At 46.1% G+C, this 19,240-nt stretch overlaps 1 protein-coding gene across 8 annotated transcripts in view; it reads left to right on the top strand.

The window, feature by feature from the left end:
• SEMA5B (semaphorin 5B) overlaps window positions 1–19,240 on the top strand; it is a 362,976-nt gene that overhangs the window by 305,284 nt on the left and 38,452 nt on the right. For all 8 annotated transcript variants that reach the window (XM_084642529.1, XM_084642523.1, XM_084642528.1 and 5 more), the window contains 4 exons: window positions 2,791–2,908; window positions 11,895–12,076; window positions 14,981–15,124; window positions 17,910–18,057. In XM_084642529.1, coding sequence (XP_084498655.1) covers window positions 2,791–2,908; window positions 11,895–12,076; window positions 14,981–15,124; window positions 17,910–18,057 — 592 coding nt within the window. The remainder of the gene's footprint in view (window positions 1–2,790; window positions 2,909–11,894; window positions 12,077–14,980; window positions 15,125–17,909; window positions 18,058–19,240) is intronic.

The following is a 19,240-nucleotide window of genomic DNA, read 5'->3' as shown; positions in this document are numbered from 1 at the left end:
ATTTGAAAGTGTTTACTTAATGCATTAGCCAGACATCGTCTCTTGCTGTACTGTCTATTGTAATGCTATTTCCATTTATAAAAAGAAAAAAATGAAGTAACTTGTGTTTAAGTAAATACATTTCTCTTTAACCTAAATCGTATCTCTCTCAGTTGATAGGTTTCTTACGAGAACTGAACCAGATGGGTTCTGAATTTTGAAGTGAAGTTGACAGCACAGCTGTTTTGTTTTTAGATCTCAGCTGGTCATGGGAGCCAGCCTTGAGATGGGGAAATGTCTTGTTCTTTTTGATTATTATTAAATTATACCATGTATGTTCTGCTAACCAAATAGAGTCCAGTTCTCATGTAAGTGGCAGAGAGAGGGAAATGACACTTTGTTCTATTCATGTCCAGAGCCCAGTGAGTGCACACCTAGCACAAGATATAGCTCGGGTTAACTCACACAGTGTCAGCCTTTTGCCAAGCCCATTGCAATGAAGGCACTGGTTCTGTGATTCAGTTACTGATTGCCCATCAGCTGTGGGGGTTAGTGAGAGTGGCAAGAGAATGGCAGGCTGTGATTCACTGAGTGCACTGTTAAGGGTCTGTAACTTGCTGCTCTCAGCCAAGAGCAGCACATTAGCTACATGACATACGGTATAATAGTGCCAGCAAAGTGGTCAGTGCCTAACTGGGATATATTGCAGCCTGCAGGGTGGCTGTGGGCTGCAGCGCAGAACATACGGAGATTATTTTCTGAATTTATGCAGCACATGTTTTCCTATAAATTAAATTCAGAGGAAATGTGTATTTGTAATAGGGTGATGCTCACAACAGCCATCCCTGTTACGAATTACAATGACCTGCCTCTGATTGCTGAGTGTCTAGTGGACCAGCTTTATACCGTCGGAAGCAACCACATGTGCTCCGTCTCAAGGTCTGGAAGGATGAGCAGAGATCTGTACAGCTATATGCCGGATTCTTTTGTTCTTCTTCTCTGTGTTTTTCTCGCTTCCTCCAGAAACCACACAGTTCCCTCCTGAAGTGCTGGGGTTACCTAGGGGTCTGAGCACATGCCATGCATCTTTCCAGGCTCTGCATTTGCTCAGTGACTATGTACGGTCCCAGAGAGGAGCTGCTGCCTTTGAAGTACAAATGGCAGACAAGCACTTCCTATGAAAATGAATGCTACCCCATACTGTGGATTAGAACAGGATGGGCAGCCAAAACAGTACTATGGGCCTCTTTAGCTAGAATAGTAAGCACCGCAGCACATATGTACCCTTCAGTGTCCTTGGGCTAGGGATCTCAAGTCTTTTTTTCTACATTAAAGCCTAGCCCTTTACTACTTCGGGCTGGATGAGAGTTATCTATACCTTTTCCTCAGGTATTTTTAAGCAGTTTAAGGAAAACATAATGGAGAATCATTGTAACTTGTGAAATAAATAAGTCTCTCCTTTAAAACAACCAAGAGACAATTGCATTGCTTGCTGTTTACCAAGTTTAAATCTTTAGTGAAACAGATGCCCTTCTGCACCATATGAGCAAATTAGAGAGTTGTTAAGTAATAAAAACATGTACCAGAGAGCAAAAGAATCAAGTGTTTGCTTTTGGGTAAATTGCTTTGGAATCAATAGGACTAGTGCTACATCCAAGTGTTTTCAGCTGTGCTCGAGGGACATGATTTTTCATTTGTAGCTGATTATGGTCTAATAGAATTTCAAAGATTTCTGGGTGGGAATACTTCACATCTCATTTCATTTGATTTTTTTCTGATGTTTCACTTATCATACTGATACCTACCCTTGGAATGAATCTCATTATCTTCCTTTTTAGTTGCCTGGACTAGATTTTTTTCCCGTTGGTCCCATGCCACCATTTAATTGGCATTTTTGAAATCTTTGGGGGATTTCAGAAAGAGCAAAGCAGCAGTTTGCATGATAGCAAAGCATGGATCACTGAAATAAAGAGATGATGTTACAAATCCTTTTAGTTTTGGCCCTCCCTCTTCTTTCTCCCCAACTTGCACATATTCTCTGTGGCTTGTGCTATTACATTTTCATAATGAAAATTAAGGACTTGAAAGGAATCCGTGAGGGAAGTAACCAGTACAGCCCAAGATGGACCAGTCTGATCCCTGACCTTTGCTGTCCAGTGATCGTGGTAGCCATAGTTATTTTTCTTTAGCAGCTCATAGGATGGGAACACACACATAGCTGTAAATATGGGTTTGGCAGGGAAATGAATGCACCCGTATTCAGAGCAGCCAAAGGCTCAGAAATAATATTCTGCTGTGACTATTCCAAACTGACATCTTGATGTTAGGATTATAAATGAAATCATTGTTCTGACAAAGGCCAAGACTAATAGAAAGCCTTTATTACTGGCCCATTGGCTAATTCTGCTTGTCTAACCCCTTTGGATGGACATAGTGTCAGCAAACATGCTCACAGAGGATGCTTTGTGTGAGATCTGGCCTGGTGAAGGATTACTAGGGGGCACAAGGATATCTCAATGACAAGTGTTCCTGACTAAAATTCACAATTTTCCCCCCCTAGGCCTCAAAAGAGAGAGTGACTGGGTTTTTAATCTACAGTTTGTATGAGTGATATTTGCTTTGTGTCCTATCACCCTTGTTATTCAACTTTTCTCTCGTTGCAAGCAGGTGGAGTGCTGCCTAAAGAAATGGTTTCTTCTTCTAAAATTTGGTGCAGTTGACAGCTGTCATATAGAAGCACTACACTTTAATATAGGTTCTTAGAGCTGGCCAATCTTAAAGAGCTCTAATCTGCTCTCTTTCCTCACACAGGGAATGTCTAGGAGCCAGGGACCCATACTGTGGCTGGGATAACAAACAGAAACGATGCACCACCATTGAGGACAGCTCCAACATGAGCCTGTGGACTCAGAATATTACTGAGTGCCCGGTAAGTGGAAATTAAAATAAAAGAGTAGAAAAATATATTGCACTGTGTGTGTGTCTGTGTGTGTGTGTGAGAGAGAGAGAGTGAGTGAGCATTATAGTCAGCCTATTGCTCAGAACATACCTTTCTATTCTCTAAGGTCTCTGAGTCCTGCTGGGGGCTTCCTAAACCCGCAGTTAAGTCAGAGCAGCCTCAAGGCTGCTTTAATTCATGCACTACTTCTCTCGGCTCTCTGTGGGAGTGGGAAATGAGAGTAGCTGAAGTGCCGTGCTCTCTGGCCCTGCCCAGCATGTCCGAACTCATCTCTGACACACACCTTATATGAGGGACCGGATAGAGTTCTTGTGACAATTCTGTTCTAGCCAGAGAAACTCCCTGTGCTGGGCTATATTCTATTGGAGAATCAGAAAGAGGCTGAACATAAACAGAGAATCAGGCCACGTGTGTGTGTGTGTGTGTGTGTGTTTGTAAGGGGAGAAGAATGCTAGAGTGGGGGGAGCATAAAGAAGGCAAGAGGGTGATAGGGTGTGTGTGTTAAAGTGGAGAGAATTTGATGTGTCAGTATGTAGGCGCAGTTGGAAGGGAAGGGTGATGGTGTATATCTATATATGAGAGAGAGAGATGAAATTGTAACCCTCCACTCATCTGACTAGGATTCAAACACAGTTTAAGGCACTCAAAGGGAACACTTTTCTGTTCTTGTCATGGTCTCTGAAATGTCATTGCAACAAACCAGCTTTGCATGCTTCAGTTTTGATCAGCAAGCTGGCTATCTTTCTGCCTATCATACCCAGTTTGTGGCTGCAGTCTTCAAAAGCTGCATGGCCAAGTTAATTCCTGCTGCTTGAACCATATCTGTAAGATGGCAGGAAAGAGAACTACTCTGATTACCTTGCAATGTGGAAAATTAAAATATTTCTCTTCAACCTCCATTGTTATCTAATGCCAATTAGTGTGCTAATGCTGCTAACTACAGCACGCTGAGAAGGGGCTGGGTGGGTTATATCTTCAATATGCTATTTATGTCTAGAGATGCTGGGATATTTATTTCCCTTATCTATCTTTCTTCTCAGAAAATTTCCCAGGAAATACTAGTCATTACTTCAATCCATCCTCTGCTTGGCAGGCTTAAGTCTTTTGCCACTGGATTCAAAGGCTTGTGTTTATAACCCTCTAGTGTGATGCTTCCTGATTGGACATGCTGTTATCTCTTCCTGTTTAATGCCTGTGTCTGTTGATAGGTGTGAGGTATTAATCCTATAGTTCGAACACATCCACCATGGCGAACGCTGGGGAACGTGCAATTCCAGATAATTGTTTCAAGGTTATAAAGGCTGCACAGAATATTCAGGAGCATTCTGAATATTGTGTGCTCCTAGGGACATTCATTTCACCTTTGTGTTAGAATTTAATATGCAGATAGTTTTAGGATTTTTATTATTAATATATTAATTTTCATCAATGTAGTACTTTTCACTCCAAGTACTTTAAAAACCACATACATTACAGAAATAACTTCCTCTCTTTCTCCCCTTCCCCCCTTAACTGAACACATCAGAGATTGATATAGAATGGAACAGCTGATTTAAGGCCCTAATTCAGCAATGTATGGAAGCATGCACCCCAATTTTAAGTGCATGGTAAACGCCTTGCTCAGTAGGGGCCTTACATTACAGTAAGCAGAAGAATGTTGTACCCATTTAAAAAGCAGTGGCATGTAGGTAAATAGAATGCAGTGACCGGAGTTGGAATTTGGCTGGGACACTGAAGTTAACAGGCCTGCCCTTGTGAAGAATGCCTCTCTATTATCTCGTTTGTTTTACTTCCTGTGTCTTGGAGAATCCAGATTTTTATCTTACTGGGTTTCAGGTACTTGATCCATAGTATTATTTCTCTCTCTCTCTCTCTCTCTCTCTCTCTCTCATGTTATTCAAGTTGCAAAGTCAAGCACTCAGGAGATTGGTCCTGCTTTGAGCAGGGGGTTGGACTAGATGTCCTCCTGAGGTCCCTTCCAACCCTGATATTCTATGAAGTTCCATGCGTAGCCCTGTGCTTTGTTCACTGCACTCTATTCAACTTCTGCTCTAGACAGAGAAAGATTAACTTCCTCAGGAGCTTTTCTGTGGCACTTATCCCTGTAGGATCTGAGTGCTTTACTAATTACTTTACTTTCACAAAATCTCTGTGAAGAAAGGGGTGATATTATCTCCATTTACAGGTGAGGAACTGAGGCAGAGAGAGTCTCAAGTCAGGCCCCTAGAAAATGAGGAACATGCAATTAGTGATCACCTGTGAAAAGTTTTTGTTTAAGTGACTTGCCAAACATGGCATTAGAACTCTGTGCAGAGGAAGGGAGAGAATCCAGTTTTCCAGGGCAACATTCAACTGCTGTAACCTTAAGGCTGTCCTTTCTCTTCCTGCAGTCCCCTGCCACATTCACTGTAAGCTTTTCAACTTCTGCTACTAATGAGACAAGGATCCTACAGACAACTGTCCTCTCTACTACACAACCCTGATGCATCCCCAGAGCAAGTCTATCCCGACAGGTTTCCCCTCTGCCCCACCTCAGACCCAGTCTCTTTGCCCATCCTCTCCTAGTCTCATTTTCCCATTTCTCTTCCTCTCCTATCTCCAGTTCCAGTCTTCCCCTACCTCATATATCTGTCTCTTGTACCCTCTGTGTTTGAATCAGCAGCTTCATCCTCCACCCTGCCTGGCCCAGTAGGGGGACCATGAAGAGCACAGATGAAACAGTCTCTCTGCTCTCAGCTCAAGTGCCCAGACCAAGGCCTGGCCCAGCCCTCAACTGCCTAGAGCTGCAGTTACAGAGAAAGTCCTGCTCTGTCCCCCCAAGCATGGATAAGCTCTTCAGGGAATTCAGCCTCTAAGAGAAGTCTCTATTGAGCTTGTGCAAACTGTGATTTTTTACAAAGGCTTATAACTTGGCCAAATTTGGCAGTTTTCCTAGGGATAACAAAAGGCACATCCCTGATTCAAAGGACACCTCTCTGCCAAATTTCAAACCCCTGCTCCAAATCATGGGGGCACTAGAGCTGATGAAAGAAAAGGACACCAAAAATTTTTAACGTAGGGAAAACGATGCGTTTCTCCCTCGCCTTGGCTGAAATTAATAAATCAGCCTGAGGCAGACACCTGTCATGGAAAACCAGCTCAAATGTCTGAGTTTGGCAAAGCTGTATGGAACTGAAAACGGGGTCTTATAATGAAAAGTGTCGGGCAGCATTAATATTAGGTGGTGCTCACGAGCAATGGGTGAAGCTTCCCCTGGAGGAGGCTAGCTCCCTGTCCCATCTCTTCCACCTGTGGCCCCGCCCACACTCCACCCCCACTCCACCCTCCCGCCACCACTAACCGCGTTCCTCCTCTCCTCTGCCCCCCACGAGGCTCCCCGCATCCCTCCTTTCCTCCAGCCACTCCCCTGCGAGGCCTCCGCCGCTCCCCACTTCCCTCCTCTTCTCCGCACGTCCCCTTCCCTCAAGGCCCCTGCTGCTCACACGCTGTGCGTCCTTTCCCTCCTCCTCCCCTGCGAGGCCCCCACTGCCCGCAAGGACATGGTGAGCAGCGGGCAGGAGGGGATGAAAGAGAGGAGGGACGTGGGACAGTGGGGGCCTTGCGGGGCAGGGGAGGTGGAAGACAGGAGGGATGTAGCAAGCAATGGGGACCTCCTGGGGCTGGGGTGGAGTGGAGAAGAGGAGGGACTCACCAGACAGCAGCAGGCGGGGTAGGGACAGGAAGAGGCTGGGTACAGGTGGGGTCCCCACGGCCCAGCTGTCCGCTGGCGGCAGCTGCACCAGGAGAGGCTTAGCCTCCCCTGGCCTGTTACACTTGCCAGCTATGGTGGTGCTACCATCTCCACCTATCGTATTTGACTATATATCAAAAATATCTGCTCTACATGAAAACAGGTCAGTCTGGATTTTTAGCTTGGATTCTGAGCACCGCTGCTTTTGGGCCTGTTTCTGCATTCCTTGAACTCAGTGAGACATTTAAGTTATGTGAGCAGTGGAGGATTGGACCCTTCTGCATATGTTGGTCTATTTATGATTAACAAGGACTCTCTTACCTGATCATGTAATAATTTCAAAGATGTATTTGATGTACAGATTTTTTAAAAAATATCTTGTTTATATGATGGCTACAAAGGAACCACCACAGAGACCTGTTCTGAAAAAGATCAATGCATGATTTTTTATCCAAATTCCCGAGCTGGCTCTTTTCAAAATGTCACTACAAACCTAAGGATGGAATAATAATCCATACGTAATTTCTTAAGAAAAAAAACTTCCGATACTTGCAACGTGACGTGTTTATAAATCTCAACATTTCAGCCATTTTGTTTATTTATTTAAATTTTGGGTTGTTTCCCAGTACCAGTTACGAGCCAATAATTATTTATCAGCTTTTTATTTTTAAAAACTGAAGCAATGGGCCATATCATACCATTGATTTCTAAGCAGAACTCCTCATGGAAATCAGCAAAAGCTTCTGGCTTAAAAATGAATCGCATGATCCAATATTTGGATTTTTACTTTTGAAAGGCAAAAAAAAAAAAAGAAGAAGAAAATCCAGAATCAAATGTTTGAAAATAGCTCTCTTAATTTTCTAATTTTGTAACACCCAAGCTGTATTAATTTTGTGTCTGTATTTAAAATCACAAAAAGAAACAACGTACTCCTTTGGGACATCTTGCCTGGTAACCTTCAACCCAGAATGAATTTTTGCTGCTGAATGACAATCTGTTGAAAACAAAGGTTTGCAACAGATGCTTGAAACCCCTTAACCGCAATGTGACGAGCACAGTAACAGATCTAAATTACTTCCATGTCATTGCTGCGGATTGCCGAGGTTGTTAGAAGGACTGAGGGGGATGATGTCGACTCTCAAAAGTGCCTACTTAAAGCTTAACACAAGGCCAGATGGGTGAGGAGGAATGAGAGAGTTCTACTCCCGATTCTACAATTGACTCACTGTGTGGCCTCAGACGTGTCTCTTAACCTTTTTGTGCCTCAGTTTCCTCATCTGTAAAACTGGGGAAAAGATGCTTACGTCACTGGCTAGTGCAGAATGATTGTAGAGCTTTTTGAAGCTGTAGAGTGATAAGGAATGTTGGTTTTATTTGCAGCTGTCTCTGGCTCAGTACTTGGGCCCGAAATGTTAGCCAGGGCCCCAGTCTGTTCTGTTCTTATCATTCTTGGAATGAGACCCCAAAGACCAATTTCCATGTTGCCTTTATTGGCAGTTTCACTATAGCTGCAGGGTTTTGTGCAGCTCTGTGGGGGACATTTCACACTGGTGCTGACTCTTCTCTGATTCCCTTCTGTCTTCCCCCAGCAGGGGGAGCACTTGTGGGGAGGCAGGACCATATTCCTTGCATGCCTCACAAGAGACGGCAGGAACCAGGGGCAACTGGAGGTGCAGTTGCTGGGTGGCAGAGGAGGCACGAGTCACTTCCTTCCAGGTACCCCCGCACTCCAGCCGCCTCTGTCCCTCCCTGCAGCTCCAGGCAGCCTGGGAACCAGCAGGGAGAGCAGGGAGCAGTCAGAGGAGAGAGGTGCAGAGGTTGTCAGTTTCCGAGAGCTGACCCTGTGGCTGGGTGTTGTGGGGTTGGGGTTGGGTCTAGAATTGTAAATGTCACAGGAGATGCCTGACACCTGGTGAGTCTGTTTCCTTTCACTCCGACCATACTGCGGAAGCACAGTTCTGGAACAGCTCCAGGTGACATGCCCTACCACACCTTTGTCAGAGCCCTTCAGATTGGGCTGTCTCTGTGGGAGCTGCAAGGGAGCTGTAGGCTCAAGACAACACACAAATTGCACATCCTCAGGAAGTGGCATTGGGAACCCAGTGGATCTCAGACACAGTTATAGACACTGTCACCTCTAGGGCCTCTACACTTCCTCCCATGGCGGGCTAGGGTGCCCTGCTGCCTCCCCTATAGCTGCCTCACTTCATGTAGCCCCCCTGTTGGAGGCCACAGCGCACATACTGCACAGAATTAGTTTCTGCTGCTTATCATAGAATCATGGAATATCAGGGTTGGAAGGGACCTCAGGAGGTCATCGAGTCCAACCCCCTGCTCAAAGCAGGACCTATCCCCAATTAAATCATCCCAGCCAGGGCTCCGTCAAGCCTGACCTTAAAAACTTCTAAGGAAGGAGATTCTACCACCTCCCTAGGTAACGCATTCCAGTGTTTCACCACCCTCCTAGTGAAGAAGTTTTTCCTAATATCCAACCTAAACCTCCCCCACTGCAACTTGAGACCATTACTCCTTGTCCTGTCCTCTTCTACTACTGAGAATAGTCTAGAACCATCCTCTCTGGAACCCCCTTTCAGGTAGTTGAAAGCAGCTATCAAATCCTCCCTCATTCTTCTCTTCCACAGACTAAACAATCCCAGTTCCCTCAGCCTCTCCTCATAACTCATGTGTTCTAGACCCCTAATCATTTTTGTTGCCCTTCGCTGGACTCTCTCCAATTTCTCCACATCCTTCTTGTAGTGTGGGGCCCAAAACTGGACGCAGTACTCCAGATGAGGCCTCACCAATGTCAAATAGAGGGGAATGATCACGTCCCTCGATCTGCTGGCTATGCCCCTACTTATACAACCCAAAATACCATTGGCCTTCTTGGCAACAAGGGCACACTGCTGACTCATATCCAGCTTCTCGTCCACTGTCACCCCTAGGTCCTTTTCCGTAGAACTGCTGTCTAGCCATTCGGTCCCTAGTCTGTAGCTGTGCATTGGGTTCTTCCGTCCTAAGTGCAGGACCCTGCACTTATCCTTATTGAACCTCATCAGATTTCTTTTGGCCCTATCCTTCATTTTGTCTAGGTCCCTCTGTATCCTATCCCTGCCCTCCAGCGTATCTACCACTCCTCCCAGTTTAGTATCATCTGCAAATTTGCTGAGAGTGCAATCCACACCATCCTCCAGATCATTTATGAAGATATTGAACAAAACTGGCCCCAGGACCGACCCCTGGGGCACTCCACTTGACACTGGCTGCCAACTAGACATGGAGCCATTGATCACTACCTGTTGAGCCCGACAATCTAGCCAACTTTCTACCCACCTTATAGTGCATTCGTCCAGCCCGTACTTCTTTAACTTGCTGACAAGAATACTGTGGGAGACCATGTCAAAAGCTTTGCTAAAGTCAAGAAACAATACATCCACTGCTTTCCCTTCATCCACAGAACCAGTAATCTCATCATAGAAGGCGATTAGATTAGTCAGGCATGACCTTCCCTTGGTGAATCCATGCTGACTGTTCCTGATCACTTTCCTCTCGTGTAAGTGCTTCAGGATTGAGTCTATTGATTCTTCTTCTATTCTGTTACGCTAGACAGAGAGGAGCTGGTGCAGCCTAGAGCAGCAGTATCCTGACAGCTGGTTCTGGCTGGAGTTTGTGAAGAGCACAGGTCTATTATTGTGGCAGCTGGCAGAGCAAACCAAACTAAAGCAGGGTACGGGGGCAACCGTGCTCAGCAAACTCATCTCTCTTCTGTAAGGCCCTTGACTTCACTTTGCACCAGAATTTTGTGACCTTACACTTGTGCATCGCCTAGGAGCCTCTGTGAGATGGGCAACTTCCTGTAGCAAAAGAAAGAGAGAGAGAGGGGTGGGGGATGGGAGTGATTGTAGTATTAATTTCGATAGGAAGATTGTTTGATTAAATAATTGTGTCTGGGTGGTTGTTGGCTTTTTTTTAAGTATAAATCATGACCAACATGCAAGGTTATTTTTCATTTGTAGGGTAATTTAGCGATCTTGAAGGCATGAGCACGAGCAGATACTGACCTCACACCTATCAATCCTAGTCTGAAACTTCCCCTTATTCCAGTTTTTTGCACTTGCATGATTACCCTGATGTCTTTATTATTATTATGTATTTGTGTTGTAATGCCTGGTACCCCCAAGTCACAGAGCACAAGCCCATAGTGCCAGGTGCTGTACAAACACAGAATAAGAAGACAGCGCTTGCCCCAAAGCTGCATATATTCAAGTTTTCTGGAGACGAGTGGCACAGCCTACTAGATAAGGCACTGGACTGGCCACAGGAGACCTGTGCTCTATTCCTTGCTTTCCCATTAACCTGCTGTGTGACCTTGAGCAAGTCATTTCACTTACCTGTATGTGTCTGTTTCATCTCCCCTCCTTTCCCTGTGTTATCTAATTAGATTGTAAGCTGCTTGGGACAGGGACCGTCTCCTACTATGTGTTTGTATAGCGCCTCACACAGTGGGGCTCTGAGCTCAGCTGGATGCTACAGTCATATAAATAATAAATTCTAGGGGAATAGTCTCGCACATTGCAGCAGTACTTCAGTAAACTGTGGAGTTTGGGACTGTTAACAGAGGAAGCCAGTGGTGAGGCTGCTAGTGGGCAGTGCCTACTGCCTATCATGCCGAGGAATATTGTCTCATTGCTCAATTGTTGTCCCTGTCTGTCCGTATCCACCTGTTATCTCTTGTCTTATCCTTAGATTGTAAGCTCCTTGGGGCAGGGACTGTGTATTTGTTCTGTGCTTGCACAAGACCTAGCCCAGTGGGCTCCTGGTCCATGACTTGGGCTCCCAGGTGCTAGGGTAAGACAAATAAATAATAACCACAAAATGTAGTGGTGTCTTAAAGGCTGAGGCGGTGTGAGATGATGTCTGAAGGTGTGGCGGTTTTGTGAGGTAGGCAGACAGTGCTCTTGTGGGTTGCGGTAGTCGCCTGAGGGAGCTTTGCTGCTTGTATATGCATGTTAGGTATGCAGGATGGAATTCTGAGGGTAAATACTGGCTCAGCGTCATCTGAAAATAACCCCAGCTTTTGAATCCTGCTCACAGGCACAGACAGCTCCTGTCCAAGCTGCATCTTAATGCTCTCAGCAGCTGTGTTTGCCCTGTCTATTGTGGTGCTGTCTCCAGAAATGTAAACTCTCTGCAGTGACTTCTTATGTTTTGTTTTTTTTAAATTAGGTGAAAAACCTGACAACAAATGGGAGATTGGGGCCCTGGTCCCCGTGGCAACCATGTGAGCATTTGGATGGGGACAGCACAGGCTCTTGTATGTGCAGGTCACGGTCCTGTGACAGCCCTCGCCCTCGCTGCGGGGGTCGTGTCTGCGAAGGGGCCAGGATCGAGATAGCAAATTGCTCAAGGTACCTCTGCATGGCTGGGAGGGGAACAGGGTGGTTCCTAAATGTCTGGTCTCCTCAACTACATTTCCACTGGTATCGTCTTGTCTCTGGGCCACATTTGGCCCAAGGGGTAAGTGGGTGCAACTCCAGTCCAAATCAATAGGAGCTGCAGGGACACGGCTCCTCTGATAAACAGGCTGAATGTGTCTCAAGTGAGGCACCCAAGAGCTGAGAGGCTCCCAAGTGAGTGGATGTATTGGAAAACGGACCTAGCCTCTCTGGGCTCACTTCCCCCCAGCTGTACAGTAGGAATAGTGAGACAACAGTGCAGTGGCAGGAGGCTTAGTTAGGTAATGACTGAACAGTGCTGTGAAGATTAAAACGTGCTAAGCACACTAGTGTTTCTAGCCTTGGAAGTGTGGCCAAATGGAGGAGGCTGGGAGACAGCATATTGCACAGGAGCATTCAGGTGCCTCCTTTGTGTGCCGGATCCCTGAGTTAGTGAACCATCAGCATCACGCCACGCAGGGGATTGCTGCCGGCTGGCTGCATGAGACAAGGGCAGGCCTAGGAAAGCATCTCTAGTCAGGACAGAACTTGCTTATGTCCCATTGCAGTCAATGGAACTTAATCATGGATCTGAAGTTAAGCTTGTGCTTAAGTGCTTCCCTAATAGAGATCGGCTTAGGTCTGTGTTTCTTTCCTGAGTTGGGATCCTACATAGCTTTAATCTACCTTAGCCCCTCTTTAAACACTCCTCATACTGAGTAGGCCTCGCTTCCTCCCCCAAGCTCAGCCCTGCTCTTGGCAGCAAAATGATCAGCTACATTTGTTAAGGGTAATATTTTAATTGCAGTGTATTCTTCCAGCTGTGCTGCTTACCCAGCAGAGCCAGCCATTCCTGCCACTGCTCTGCTGCCCCATATTGAGCGGAGCCCTCTTGAGGCAGCCCTTTCTGTCACTGACTGATGTCAGGCCCACCAGAGGGACAAGCATTTCAGCATCACTCATGTTATAGGCTTCGGTCCAGCGGGAAAAGTGGTGGGAACAGCCTGTAAGAAGTGGCTGAAATATGTATTCCATCATAAAACATAGGAAGGCAGCAAGGTTTGAAAAATAGGGACATCTGGTCATCCTACATCCACTTAAGCCCTAGAATTTCCTTTAATTGACTTCATATGCCATTGGGATGTTTCCGCAGAGAGAAAGCAGGATGTTTAAAGATGAGTTTTATTAGAAAACAGGAGTTGGAAATCTGAAAATGGAAACTTTTTGTTGCCATTAAGAATCCTTTCTACTTGGAATACAAATCACCTGATGGCAGGAAGTGTTATTTTTATGAGGAATGTTTTTTGTATATATTTATTTTTCTTTTCCTGCTACAACAGCAACAAAAATCCTCCTTGTAGTGTTTTTCCCTTTTAAGATTTTGCATAAAACCTCTCCTCCTGGAGTGAGGACTGGCAGGTGAGAGGTAGGTTAAAACATGGAAGAGTAAGATTTTCATATAAAAGGATCTCTCGTTCCTTCACCTGTGTGGGGAGGAGGGGATATCCAGCACTGTTCTGAAGTCAGACTGCTCAGAGAAGGCACGAGCTGATAACGAACACAAAAAACATTCAGGGGAACTTGGGTTTTAACTTTCATCCTGTACCATGATTGGTGCCAGGCTAAAACGCACTTGTTGCCAGCAGTGTTATTAGTTCAGTAAAGGTTTTGAAAAGTAACATCTGTTTTCCACCTCAGCTTTCGAGCATGGCTGTAACAGGAGAGCACCTGAGTCGTTGCTTTAGCAGACATTAGAAAGTGGCATTTTTTACAAAATGAGATTGCTGGACTAGAAACAGTAGCACATTGAGATGAGGTCTTCAGGCAGAGAGATAGTTGCCTATCTGGTGGCACAGTCTGAGATGAGAATCTGCGGCGCATGAAAGACCGTAATCTAATTCTTCTGTCCCCTGGTCCTATTGAGATTTGCGATCGAGTAGTACTGCCAACCCCTGTCGGACATCAGGCCCCCAAAATTGTGAGATTGGCTTAAAAATCATGAGAGATTTTTTTTTTAATGTAATAAGTGTAGGGGGTTTTAATTTGCCTTCTGGTTTCTGCACATCTAGGGTGACACTAAGGTCAGATTTTTCAGACTTTTCTCTGCAACCATGAAAGCTAGATGATACCAATTTTTTTTAACTGAAAGCTGAGATTAAAAGCAGGATTCCAGGAGCTGGAGCTTTAAGAAAAACACCAAAATATCACAAGATTCATGATAAAATCCTGAGATAGCAACACTAGTTATAGCAAATCTGTAGTGTCAGTGTGCCCTCAATGGAGAGGGGTAGTTTTCCCAACACCTGGGCATTGGCAGAGCTGGTTTTGCTGACCCACCACACCTGAATCCCATTCAGTGGGAGGACCAGTTCATGCAACGGGGTTGGGTTTTAACATGCAAATTTTTGGGTCTGCTGTTGTGTGAGCACATTGGCTAGAGAGGGAAGGTAAAGAGATATTGGAGGGGGTTAGTCAATGAAACTTATAGAGGAATGGGATTGAAGGGAAAGGGAAATCATCATCAGTAACACCACAGAAAACTCAGAGAATCCTCGGGTGGGACTTTCAAATTGCTCAGCATTGGCTTAACTCTGCTGTGTTTGAAGTCAGCGGGAGCTTTGCCATCAACTCCAGTGGGAGTGGAGTTAGGACAAGGCTGAGTGCTTCTGAAAATCCCAGTCCTAACGTGGGGTCTATCGCTTGGGTCTGGCTGAAATGAAGTGAGCCTTTTTAGAACAGTGTATCCCAGTGATTTAGTGGGGCTGCCCCTTAAGAACTTTACAGCCTAAGACTTTGAGTATAGCACAAAACTGGAAGAATTGTAATTAACCCAAATAGCCTGTTTTCTCATCTGCCCCCTCCCTTTGTCTCTGTCAGAAATGGAGCTTGGACACCCTGGTCCACCTGGGCCCAATGCAGCACCTCCTGTGGGATTGGCTTTCAGGTCCGTCAGAGATCGTGCAGCAACCCTGCTCCGCGGTATGGGGGCAGGGTCTGTGTTGGACAGAGCAGAGAAGAGAGGTAAGAGGCATTCCCAGCCCAGACACTAGACGGTCTTTCATCCAGGGCAGTGCATTCACTTTCGAGGCTATAAATATGTACCAGCGGGAAGGATGGGTCTTAAGTTAACGTAGATGAAACACAAAGAGCTAGTGTTAATGCAGTGTTAGGGCTTACCAGTGAAGCACATAGAAGTGAGGGAATTTCAGAGTTAAAATGCATTAGTTCGCCCACATTGACCATGCTCTATATTGTAACAAACCTGTGACATCTAAGGCCTTGTCTACACTAGTGTGGTGGGTCGACTTAAGTTATGCTACTCCACCTAAATAAATAACACAGCTTAGGTCGACTTAACGCAGTGTCTTCACTGTGCTGTGTCAATGGGAGACATTCTCCCACTGACTTACCTTACTCTTCTTGGGGAGCTGGAGTACTGGAGTCAACCGGAGAGCGCACAGCTGTGGATTTAGCGGGTCTTCACTAGATCTGCTAAATAGACACCTGCTGCATCGATTGCAGCAGCGTTGATCTCCCCGGTAGTGAAGACAAGCCCTAAGACTTCACAGTTACCACCGTGCTGCATGCTGTGGTTTCTCAGTAGTAGCAGGGATAGAACTGAGATCTTCTTACCCCCAACACAGATGATCCTATCTCGTGTGCTAAAAGAGAATCTCTGTTAGCAGATACTCAGTTGGGCAGTTCTGATTCCACCCACTAGAGGGCAGTGGTGTACATACATTCTAGTCAGTGTACACATCAGTTGCACCTTAATTACAACTCCAGTTCACTCCGTTAGGTCAGTGTTAATGGTAATTATGCGCGAAAAAGAAAGAACCCAGCTTGACCTTCAGATCTCAGATTGAGTTTGCAGGGTTCGGCATGGGAAAAATCTGTTTTTACTTGAAAACTGAGGAAATTTGATCTGGAATTGTTGAAAGACAATAAATTTGGAATGCACAAAACGTCTTCCACAGAATCACTTCTCAGAGTCCAGCCACTCTTTAAGCAAATGCTTTAAAGTATCCCCGTGTGGTTTCTAGCTTTGACATTTCATTAAAGGCCACTTCTACTTGGCAGCAGATTTTTGCTGGTCTCTTGAGTAGTGACTTAAGACAGGTTTCTCTGTGTTTTTCACTGTGCAAAGGGTAATTCATTTCCACTTTCTTGACTCTGGACGTCTCTGTTTGGCTTGATTTGTGGCCATTCAAAAGGAACTTTAAAGACTGCATGGCAGTCAGTTGTGGTCTAAGTTTAAAGACTGGAGTGATTAAAATTCAGATGGAGTTTGATTCAAAAGCTGAACAAAAATGATGTTCCCTTTTTAAAAGGAAACATGAAACAACATTAATCTGCTATTAGGTACAGCCCAACTTCAAACACTAGTTACCTGTGTTCAAAACATCAATAAGGGCGAGATTTTTGAAAGACCAGCTTGTCATGGTGTTGCCAGGTGTCCAGTTTTCGACCGGAATGCAGTGCTGACGGGGCCGCTAAAAGTCCAGTTGGTGGCGGAACGGGGCTAAGGCAGGCTCCTTGCTTGTCCTGGTTCCGCACAACTCTCGGAAGCGGACGGCATGTCCAGCTCCTAGGTGCAGGGTGGCCACGGGGGCTCCATGCGCTGCCCCTGCCCCAAGCACCGGCTCTGCAACTCCCCATTGGCCAGGAACCGCAGCCAATGGGAGCTGCAGGGGCAACGCCTGCAGGTGTGGGCAGCGTTCAGAGCCCCCTGGCCCCTCTGCCTAGGAGCTGGACATGCTGGCCGCTTCCAAGAACTGGGCGGAGCCAGGACAGGCAGGGAGCCTGCCTTAGCCCTGTTGTGCCACTGATCGGGAGCTGCCTGAGGCAAGCACTGCCCAGCTGGAGCCTGCACCCTGAACCCCCTCCTGCACCCGAGCCCCCTGCCCAAGGTCAGAACCCCCTCCTGCATCCTAACTCCCTCCCAGAACCTGTACCCCTAACCCCAACCCCCTGCTCCAGCTCTGAGCCCCCTCCCGCACCCCATACCCCCTCACCCCCGGCCCCACCCCAGAGTCCACACCCCCAGCCAGCGCCATCATCCCGGCCCACATCCCTACCCCCTGCCCCAGCCCTGAGCCTGCTCCCACACCCTGAGCCCCTCATTTCTGGCCCCAGCCAGAGCCCTCACCCTCTCCTACACTCGGTGAAAGTGAGTGAGGGTGGGGGGGAGGCGGGGATGGAGTGAATGGGGGTGGGGCCTCAGAAGGGGTGGGGAAGGGGTGAGGCCTCGGAGAAGGGGCATGGCAGGAGCATGGCAAGGGGGTTCAGTTTTGTGCGATTAGAAAGTTGGCAACCCTAGTTTGCCAAGGGCTCAGCACCTGTAACTGGGGACAGATTGAAGAGCTCCACTCCCATTTAGGCAACTAAAATGAGGGCCAGATTTCCAAAATGCTCAGCACCCAGCTCAGCATCCATTGTGACACATGTGGGTTGGGGGCATGGCTTTTTTGGAAATCTGAGTGATTTTGCTATCCAAATGAGATCTGAACTCTTTTGAAAATATGCCCCTGACTGTGGGTTCTGAGCTTGTTGGCAAATCTCCCCCTAATTGGTTAACCACCTTGGGTTAAGTGCAAAGGGTGAAATTCACTCCTGTGCGGCATGCCAGCAAAGCCCACACTTCCCTTAAATTTGACTTTGGTGGCACATGAATGTCACCCAAAACGTATGTAATGGCTGTGATCTTGCTTTGGGGGTGCCATTTAAAGCCCATATTCCTCTGTCCTTTGGATGCCTCTAGTAAGTGACAGGGATTCTCTGATGTGCTTCGCCCACGCTCTTTCAGGTTCTGCAATGAGAACAGTCCATGCCCATTACCAATATTTTGGTCTTCATGGGGCCCCTGGAATAAATGTAGTGCGAATTGTGGTGGAGGGATACATTCCAGGCAGAGGTCCTGTGAGAATGGCAACACCTGTCTGGGCTGCGCTGTGGTATGTATTATTTACTGACATTGCATTCAGCCTACAGGAATCTTGTGCGTTTATTTTTTCATTTTTTGTGCTAGTAAAAAATGCCAGGAGCAACTTCTCCTGCTAGGGAAGGTGCTGGGGAGAATGGTAGGTCGTGGAGTCATGCTATATTGGGAGTTAGCCAAAGCTAATGGAACTTGATGTGGGGGTGGAGGGAGGGAGGGGTGTCTTTACACTGACTTCAGCTGGCTTTTGATCAGGCCTTTTGCCCTCATTAGTCTGGGAAAGTGAGAGCATTCCAGCAGTTTTTTTCTTTTACATCTCACTCTCGTGGAGGATCCTTCTGCAGTTAGCGGGAGCCCTGCACATACTGCAGAAATGGGTCTCGCACTTATTTGACAATGGAAGGTATATCTAATCAGCCTGCTGGTGATACACTGGTTCACATTTCCATTGTATTTCTACACAGTTTGTCAGCTGATGGGTGCATTGTATTTTTAATGAGTTGGTTTTAGTAAGGTTTTTCTTTATGAAGGGTTTTTCTCAGTGTAAGCAGATTTGATCAGGGATCTCTGATTTTGTTCACAAGCCATTTGGCATCTACTCTAGAGTCATATAAAGTCTTGAAGCAGGAATATTCTTATTCCCTGCCAGAAGGAATTCCCTTATTCTTTTTTAAAAACAGGAACTCGGTGTTATTCATTGGAATTCATCCTGTAACATGGTGGTGATGGGGTTATCAGAATCCAGGACCACCTTGCTATCCGCCGATACAGAACTTCTACAAATGTCAGTAGGAACTCGGATCTAGACTGAAGACCTATATGGCCCATTGCCTTCACCATGTATGCAGAAACCCAAATTAAAAGACAGGTTTTCTAAAAGCCTCTTTAAAAGTAAACGGCTAGTGCCACAATTGGAATATAAAGTGCTGGAGAATGGGCTAATGTTTTTACTTCAGTGATGGGCCATGCACTTCCGTAGACTTAACTTTCAGGATCGTCCCACTGCTCTTCACAGCCAGAGATTTACTATTGTTATAATTTATTTCATTTATTACTTGCATTATGGCCACTCCAAAAATGTGTTAGGCTCTATCCGAATGTGTGTAAAGACCTGTTCCCTGCTCCAAAGAGCATGCAAACTGCAAAGAAACAAAAACAAAGGAAGGTCACAAGCCAGTGGGTGAAATTCATCCCGTGCC

The sequence above is a fragment of the Lepidochelys olivacea genome, assembly GCF_965140295.1.
Source record: "Lepidochelys olivacea isolate rLepOli2 genome assembly, chromosome: 11".
Taxonomy (NCBI): Eukaryota; Metazoa; Chordata; order Testudines; family Cheloniidae; genus Lepidochelys; species Lepidochelys olivacea.
This window is presented reverse-complemented; position numbering and strand designations above follow the sequence as displayed.